The sequence below is a fragment of the Nematolebias whitei genome, chromosome 14 (genome assembly GCF_014905685.2).
Source record: "Nematolebias whitei isolate Nwh7 chromosome 14, NemWhi1, whole genome shotgun sequence".
Lineage (NCBI taxonomy): Eukaryota > Metazoa > Chordata > Actinopteri > Cyprinodontiformes > Rivulidae > Nematolebias > Nematolebias whitei.
This window is the reverse complement of record NC_056511.1, coordinates 22,077,828-22,087,100: the sequence shown is the minus strand read 5'-3', so window position 1 is coordinate 22,087,100 and position 9,273 is coordinate 22,077,828. Positions and strand designations below refer to the sequence as shown.

At 42.7% G+C, this 9,273-nt stretch overlaps 1 protein-coding gene across 1 annotated transcript in view; it reads right to left on the bottom strand.

Moving 5' to 3' along the window:
- Positions 1-6,031: 6,031 nt before the first annotated feature.
- Positions 6,032-9,273, bottom strand: part of heatr6 (HEAT repeat containing 6) — a 19,445-nt gene continuing 16,203 nt past the window's right edge. The window contains exons 18-20 of the mRNA XM_037687400.1: positions 7,021-7,117; positions 6,710-6,914; positions 6,032-6,616 (exon numbers count right to left, since the gene is read on the bottom strand). Of these exons, the coding sequence (XP_037543328.1) occupies positions 6,069-6,616; positions 6,710-6,914; positions 7,021-7,117 (850 nt within the window). The 3' untranslated portion in view covers positions 6,032-6,068. The remainder of the gene's footprint in view (positions 6,617-6,709; positions 6,915-7,020; positions 7,118-9,273) is intronic.

Below are 9,273 nucleotides of genomic sequence, written 5' to 3'. Positions count from 1 at the left end.
AATTCTAAACTCTGCTGCCCCTGGAGGTCAGATACGGTATTGCAGGTAATCTGAATACATTCTTAGAGGTCTGAAATTAGACCAAAAATCATTAAGACAGACTCACTGACAATGAAATATCTAATAAATCCTCATTTATTGTCTTTGATACAACACATTAGTCCTTTTAAATAAATCATATTGTATCCTGATGCCTTAATTCAACATTTATTTATCCCCGGGGGCTCATTTACAAGAGTCAGAGTTTCTTTATTGTCATTCGCACCTCATGTGGTACATGTGGTGGAGCGAAATTATGTACACAGGGTCCCAGTTACATCCAACAATAAAATGTATAAGAAAAACAGTAATAACATCTAAGATATGAACTAAGAAAAACATCAACTAAATATACACTAAGCACTCATAACATAAAAACATTGAACATCAGCACAAACATGAACATGAGTCTGTGTGAGCAGATGTGCACGCACGAACACATCAACTTTGAAACAGATCAGCAGCAACATGAAACAGATCAGCAGCAACATGATATGGTTTTTCACAGTGATTATTCTAGTTAGAGATTCATGAGTCTAACAGCCTCAGGGTAGAAGCTGTTCCTCAGTCTAGTGGTTCTACACTTAATGCTCCTTAACCTCCTTCCTGAGGGGAGTGGGGCAAAAAGTGTGTGTGCTGGGTGAGTGGGGTCCTTCATGATGCAGGTGGCCCTCTTCCTGCATCTGGAGGTGTAGATGTCTGTGATGGTGGGGAGGCTGATTCCAACAGATTTCTGTGCAGCCTTCACCACTCTCTGCAAAGCTTTTCTTTCTGCAGCTGTGCAGCCTCCATGCCACACATTGATGCTCGAGCACAGGCTGCTATCCACTGCACACCTGTAGAAGGAGGTGAGGACTGAGCTTCCCAGACCAGCTCGCCTCAGCCGTCTGAGGAAGTAGAGTCTCTGATGAGCTTTCTTGATCAGGCTGGTGGTGCTGTTTCTCCAGCTGAGGTTGTCATTCATGTGTACACCCAAGTACTTGTAGCTGGAGACCACTTCCACCGCAGATCCTCTTATGTTCAGGGGGGTGTAGATGTTTTTGTTCCTTCTGAAGTCCACAATCATCTCCTTTGTCTTCTTCACATTGATGTGAAGGTTATTCTCTCTGCACCAGCTCTCCAGGTGTTCCACCTCTTGCCTGTAGCTGGATTCATCATTGTTTGTGATGCATCCCACCACCGCTGTATCATCTGCAAACTTTACAATGTGACAGCCTGGATGGGTAGCTGCACAATCATACGTGAGCAGAGTAAACAGGAGGGGGCTCAACACACATCCCTGAGGAGAGCCAGTGCTAAGGGTTATGGTGGAGGAGGAGAGGTTGTGGATCCTCACTAACTGTGGTCTGTTTGTTAAAAAGTCTAGTACCCAGTTGCAGATGGAGGGGCTTAGTCCTAGTGTGGATAGTTTGTCCATCAGGGTTTGGGGGATCATGGTGTTGAAGGCGGATGTGAAGTCCACAAAGAGCATACGGACGTAAGAGTTTTTCTGCTCCAGGTGGTTGAGCGCAGTGTGGACCACAGAGGAGATTGCATCCTCTGTTGATCGCTTCTCACGGTATGCATACTGATGAGGGTCCTCGTTGATGTTGATGGTTGTTTTGATGCGAGTCATGACCAGTTTTTCAAAGCATTTAGCGACTATCGGGGTGAGGGCCACTGGCCGAGTCATTCAGACCAGTCACTGTAGAGCTTTTTGGGACTGGGATGATGGTGGCAGTCTTCAGGCAGGTGGGAACTGTCTCCAGGGTAAGTGAGGTGTTAAAGATGTCTGCCAGCACCTCACAGAGCTGATCAGCACATTCCTTCAACACTTTTCCAGGGATGTTGTCTGGGCCAGTTGCCTTGTGCGGATTAATCCTCCTGAAGGTACTCCTTACTTCTGCTGAGGTCACGCTGAGATGCTCTTCGTCCGGTGGTGAGGTGAGTCTGGTGCTGGGTGGTCTGTTTGGGTCTTCAAAGCGTGCATAGAACTTGTTGAGGGCATCAGGCAGAGATGAGTCTTTGGGGCATTGTTCACTCCTTCCTTTATAATCTGTTATGCACTTAATGCCCCTCCACATGCTCCGAGGGTCTTGTGAGATGAATTGACCCTCGATCCTCTTTGCATAGGTGGCCTTGGCCCTCTTAATACCAGCAAGAGGGACTCTAACAAAGAGTGATGACAACAGTGGACAACAAAGACAACAGTAGACAATCATAAAAGGAAGCATATAAATTGAGAAGAACAAGTGAAAGAAAATGCCATTAAAAATTAAACAATCAAAAACAACCCAAAAAACAAAACAAAACAAAAAAAAAACAGCTAAATTGTAAGGTGATGCAGAAAACTAAGAACAGGAACATGTCTGCACTGGTTTTTGCCAGGAACTTAGCAGATGTTTGAGGCCACTTAGAGAGGTCAAGGTTGAGAGCTTCAGATCTTTTTGCAAGATATTCCAGGAAAGGCATGCAAGTGTAAAAATCTAACTAAGTTAAGTTAGGTCCTCTAGACAGATTTTTATTTATTTATTATAAATTTGTTGAAACGTTTTGTCTTTTATCCAAAAGACTTCTTCAGTCTGAGGAGCTGCAATAAACTCAGTCTTATAAATAGCATCTTCTCGTAGTGGATCAGCCAGTTTGGTGACATCCAGAACTAGCTGTTCACATGATAAAGGAGGACCATTAGCCTTAGGAGTCCTGTTTTGTGTTTCTTCTGTGCTTTCAGGAAGGCCCAGTTAGGAGCAATGTGGATTTCATCTCCAGGCCAGCGGTCACTCTTTTAGGGATGAAGATGTTCATATTGATAGAGAGGAATGGTGGTTTGAGAGAGGAGTAAAGAAGGAAGCCATTTTGGGAAGATAACCTGTCCATCATTAAACAGGGGCGGAGGTCTCCGTGCCCATCACCTTCTTACAATGCTGTTATTGCTAGTATCACTCAGCCTCCTGTGAATAGCAAACAGCCATCAGGGCACTAACGATCAGTCAATAGGCTGATGGTCCTCCTTTATCATGTGAACAGCTAGTTCTGGATTCCAAAAAAGTTGGGACACTAAACAAATTGTGAATAAAAACTGAATGCAATGATGTGGAGATGGCAAATGTCAATATTTTATTTTTAATATAACATAGATGACAGATCAAAAGTTTAATCTGAGTAAATGTAACATTTTAAAGGAAAAATATGTTGATTCAAAATTTCACAGTGTCAACAAATCCCAAAATAGTTGGGACAAGTAGCAATAAGTGGCTGGCAAAAGGAAAGTGAGCATATAATGAACAGCTGGAAGACCAATTAACACTAATTAGGTCAATTGACAACATGATTGGGTATAAAAAGAGCTTCTCAGAGTATCAGTGTCTCTCAGAAGCCAAGATGGTAAGAGGATCACCAATTCCACCATTGTTGCGCAGGAAGATAGTGCAGCAATACCAGAATGGTGTTACCCAGTTAAAAATAGCAAAGGCTTTTAAGTTATCATCATCAACCGTGCATAACATCATCAAAAGATTCAGAGAATCTGGAACAATCGCTGTGCGTAAGGGTCAAGGCCATAAAACTCTACTAGATGCTCGTGATCTCGGGGCCCTTAAACGTCACTGCACCTCAAACAGGAATGCCACTGTCAAGGAAATAACAGAATGGGCTCAGGAATACTTCCAGAAAGCATTGCCAGTGAACACAATCCACTGTGCCATCCACCGTTGCCAGCTGAAACTCTACAGTGCAAAGAGGAAGCCATTTCTAAGCAAGCTCCACAAGCTCAGACATTTGCACTGGGCCAGGGGTCATTTAAAATAGACTGTGGCAAAATGGAAGACTGTTCTGTGGTCAGATGAGTCACGATATGAAGTTCTTTATGGAACACTGGGACGCCATGTCATCCGGACCAGAGAGGACAAGGATAGCCCAAGTTGTTATCAACGCTCCGTTCAGAAGCCTGCAGCACTGATGGTATGGGGTTGCATGAGCACTTGTGGCATGGGCAGCTTGCATGTCTGGAAAGGCACCATTAATGCAGAGAACTATGTTCAGGTTCTAGAACAACATATGCTCCCATCTAGACGTCATCTCTTTCAGGGAAGGCCCTGCATTTTTCAACATGATAATGCCAGACCACATTCTGCAGCAATCACAACATCATGGCTACGTAGGAGAAGGATCCGGGTACTGAAATGGCCAGCCTGCAGTCCAGATCTTTCACCTATAGAAAACATTTGGCGCATCATAAAGAGGAAGGTGCGACAAAGAAGGCTCAAGACGATTGAACAGTTAGAGGCCTGTATTAGACATGAATGGGAGAGCATTCCTATTTTTAAACTTGAGAAACTGGTCTCCTCTGTCCCCAGACGTCTGTTGAGTGTTGTAAGAAGAAGGGGGGATGCCACGCAGTGGTAAAAATGGACTTGTCCCATCTTTTTTGGGATTTGTTGACGCCATGAAATTTGGAAACAACAGATTTTTCCCTTAAAATGATACATTCTCTCAGTTTAAACTTTTGATCTGTGATTTGTGTTCTATTCTGAATAAAATTTTAGATGTTGGCACCTCCACATCATTGCATTCCGTTTTTATTCACAATTTGTTTAGTGTCCCAACTTTTTTGGAATCCAGTTTTGTAGTTCTGGATGTCACCAGCAAACTGGTTGATCCACTATAGGAAGGTGCTACTTAGAAGACTGAGTTTATTGCAGCTCCTCAGATTGAAGAAGTCTTTTGGATAAGACTAAACATTTCAACAAGTTTTTAATTTTTTTTAATCCGTCCTGAGGACCTGACTTAACTTTGTTAAATCATACTGTGTTAAAAAGTTAGCAGCACGGGTTTGTCAGCAGATCCCAGTCCTTCATGTAAAAGTGACAAATAACTGCAGCTTGTGTCCTGTTGCACTAATAAAAACAAAACGAACAAGACCACTGATTTATTGTCTTTTTTTAAGTTTAAGAACGAGTGAGGCTGCACTAAAAAGGTTAAAAACAACTATTTTTGAATAATTTCATGACAAGTTTGAAAGTTTAAACATGGACTTATGTAGTCCACTTATCTTTACCTTAAAAATTACAGCGATAAAAAAGTAACATTTTGAAAGCAGGCATTTTACAGTTTTATTTCTAAATTACATTTGATGATTAAGGCACTTAGCACTCAGAAGAGAACATGATGTAGTTTCACTTATCTTGATCCGTTTGATTTCAAACATTTCACTGAGCGAACAGACTTTATGAAGTTAGGATGACAGCTGCAGAAGGTTGAATGCACCTGTAGCTCTGCTTTTATGTAAACATTATTCTTCATATTTTGAGGAATAAATTCAAAGGGATCGCTTGACTGATAACTTAAAATGTTCCACAATTCATTTCAATTCAAAAATACATAAATTAATCTCAAAGGGAAATTAAATGTTGTAACTCATTATCCTGGTTTCATGAAAGTGATAGATGCTGATCAGCTGATGGCTGTGGGCAGGAAGGATCTCTTGTAGCAGTTACAGATGTTGATCCATTCACTTGGACCTGGCGAGTCTCAGTCTTCCTGAGTGAACCACCTGAGTGTTGGGGAGAACTCCCCTCTGAGCGATAGTCACTCCTCCCAGCAGCCCGTTGAGATCATCATTGACTAGAGAGGCCTCTAAACTATAACTAGACTTAATTTAAACCAGACACAGATGCTTTTTGTAAAGCAGCCACATAATGAAAATAAACATGATTCTGTTTCCTTTGCAGAGGAAAACTTTGTCTCGTTGATTCGTTTTACAGGAAGTTTCATAATTCAGAAAGCCTTTTGTGGTCAGAAGTCTTGGAATAAAAATTAGAGGAAATACTGAATCATGCAGAAGAATAAAGTGAAACAATAATTTTGGACAGCAGAACCTCTGAAAGGAAACAAGAGGATGAATGTCCATTCTGTGAGTACAGTCAGCATTTAGTGCTGTGGTTTATATCTGCATCCATCCATGGATCATCGTGTTTCATGTGTATAAAAACAAACCGAGCCTCTTGTCTTCAGTCATTGTTTTCTGGCTTGCAGGGTTTGGAAGAGAAATGCTAACACTCTTCACAGATCTTTAAAAGATCCTCAAGGAACTGAAGCACCACCTGCTTTCCTTCCTCCTCTGCACGTCCTCCAGCCTTCAGCTCTTTAAGTCTGATCAGAGTCCGCTGCAGACCAACAATCCTCTGCTGGGGGTGGACACGGTCTCCTCCTGCTTCATCATCTCCTTCTCCCTCCTCTTTGAGATACTTGACCAGGTGCTCAATGATGCCCCTCCCCTCCTCCCCAGCCAGAAACGCCCCAAGCTCAACCATGTCCAGCGCCTCGCTGAGGCTGAGCAGGTGCAGCAGAGCTTCTGCCAGCGTGTGTCTCAGGCTGGTGCTGTAGCGATACCCCAGGAAGTCATTTATGTTCTCGCTGTTCTTCAGCGAGGTCGCCAGCGAGCGCCAAATGCAGCAGAACCGCTTCGTGTCGCCATAGCAGCCACGTTGGGCTGGGACTGCGAGGGCGGCGGCAGATTTGATCCGGACCTTTAAGTTCTCGCAGGAAGTGACGACGTGGCTGAGGGCGGAGAACGCGTCGTGGGACCACGGGGCAGATTCTGTCAGGAAGAAACAAACTAACTGACCAGCTGTTTTCAACGCAGATGATAAACGTTCCCACAGAGATAAAAACCCTGAGAAGGAGAACTTACCGAGAGGCAGGGCGGGGTTTCTGAAAGCATTCCCCAAGGCATAACAAGCATTCCACCGGACCTTCATGGTAGCTTCGGACAGAACGGTTCTAATCAGAGCCCGAATGGCATCTTCCAAAGGGCGCTGGAACACAGAGCGGCTCATCTGACTGTGACGCAGGAAATGAAGCAGATTTCCAAGCACTCGCACCGCATTAGACTTGACCTGGGAGGATGGAAGAGAGGCAAACAGTCAACAGACGTTCCACAGTCACACGAGCGTCCAGACCAACTGAAGCAGTTGCTCGTGTTGTGTGTGTGAAGGCAGTCACCTTGTCTTTGTCGGTGGATGCTCGGGTGGCCGCCTGCAGCATCTTCAGCAGAAGCAGGTCCGATAACTCTTCTTGAAAAGCCACACCAACATTCTGCCTGATTAACCAGAGAGGAGACAGATTATGGAGAAGTTTGTGCAAGATTGATGCAAAAAACACACAATCACATCTTCTGACAAAAGCTGAATGTAGAATAAAACAAAGTAAATTAAGTTATTAGGAAATAAATATTTCAACTGGTCTTTTTTTGTCTTTTAGAACCAAACATTTTTAAAGGCTTTGCTTCTTGTAAAATGTAATACTGGATAAATCTTAATGATAATACATTCCCAAGAAAAATATACTCTCTAACTTGTTCACTTTTATAAACAATAGGCTCTGTGCACATGCGTCCTGAATCACTTCCCCTTTGACCGGATGTCGGCATTCCAGTTTCCGGTCTAATCCCCGGTCTCGGTGAAAATGGCGTTTTCTAGATGTTTACAAGAGCTGCCCAAGATAAATATCAGCGATGTTCATCGTATTGTTGATGCCTGGTCCCCTGCTCCGACAAGCAAACGTAACAAGGGATTTAAATTGTATATCTCAAGTTACCTGCACAACTACGAGGGTAAGTAACGTTAGTTTGATCGTTGTGATGTTGCTAACTGTTTGCAGCTAACGTTAGGCTATTAGCAACACGACCATTTTTGTGTATACTCACGTTATAGAAACAGGTTTTCCACACTTAAACAAAAGGCTCATATTTTGTGATCATTCTACTAACATTCTGCTCTTCTCAGTTTCTAGCAAAAATCAGGACACAGGTGAAGTCGTTGTCAGGGCTCTGTGTCACAGGTCCATGAAGAAAAATGAAAAACCTCACAGTTTAAGTGTAGGGTGAAGATAGGATTGTTCAGATGAGCATGTTAGTTTAGTTTGTTTAGTTTTAGTTAGCTGCTTGTATTCTGAGTAAAGGTGGATTTTATTCTTTATGTTTTAGTATAAACTTGTACTCCTTTCCCCATCAGAAGGTTCTAAGTATAAATTCTGTTCAATTCAATTCAAAAATACTTTATTAATCCCAGAGGGAAATTAAATGTTGTAACTCATCATCCTGGTTTCATTAAAGAGTTGTTATAGATACTGATGGCTGTGGGCAGGAAGGATCTCTTGTAGTGGTCTGTCCTACAACGGATCTGAAGAAGCCTCTGACTGAAGACACTTTGTTGTTGTATGACAGTCTGATGAAGAGGATGCTGAGGGTTGTCTATAATGTTCTTCATTTTATAGAATCCTTCTTTGTACAATCATCTCCAAAAGTTCTAGAGGAGTCCACCACTGCAGAGTCATCTGAATATTTCTGCAGATGACAGGAGTCTGTTTTATACTGGAAATCTGAGGTGTACAGAGTGAAAAGGAGTGGTGAGAGTACAGTCCCCTGTGGTGCTCCTGAGCTACTGACCACCTGGTCAGACACACAACCCTTCAGTCTCACAAACTATGGTCTGTTTGTCAGGTAGTATTTGATCCAGGTGATTGTTGAGGCCTCCACCTGAGTCTTCTGTAGTTTCTGACATGCTTTGTCAGAAACTACAGAAGACTCAGGTGGAGGAAAAATCAGGCTGGATTGTGTTAAATGCACTGGAGAAATCAAAGAACATGACTTTCACAGTGCTGTCTGCCTTTTCTAGATGACTGTGAGTTTGCTGAAGCAGGTGTATAAATACAAATATAAAGATGAATTCATTTAAATGAATGTTTGTAAACCATTGTGCTCACATACAGCCACAAGGAAAAGTGGGCAATAATGTAAAGAGTCTGGTGTGTTTGTGTCTGTTACCAAAATATTTCATGAACAACTGAACAGATTTTAATGAAACGGTCAGAAAGTAGTTTTTGGATGTTTTATCTACAACTGATCCAAGGTAGATGCCACATCTAAGCAAACTCGACACAAAACGACAGTAACCCAGTGTAGTATGTCAGTAGTTCAAAATCATGAAAGTCAGTTGAAATCAACCATCCTAGCATAGTGTTTTTTGGGATCAGTACCTCATCCATGCCAGTGTTACACACAGCAATAGATGTGGTCCTGGAGTCAAGACTCACCTGGTTCGTGGCTTCCACGGACAGTCCCAAGTTGAAAAATGCAGGAGAGGGTTGAAAATATGCCTGTTTATGGCTAATAGCTTGTCCAGCTATTATGTGGATTTGCACCATTAGGTTAATCACCTGTGGTGGTACTGTGGTGTCTTGGTTGCTAGCAACCTG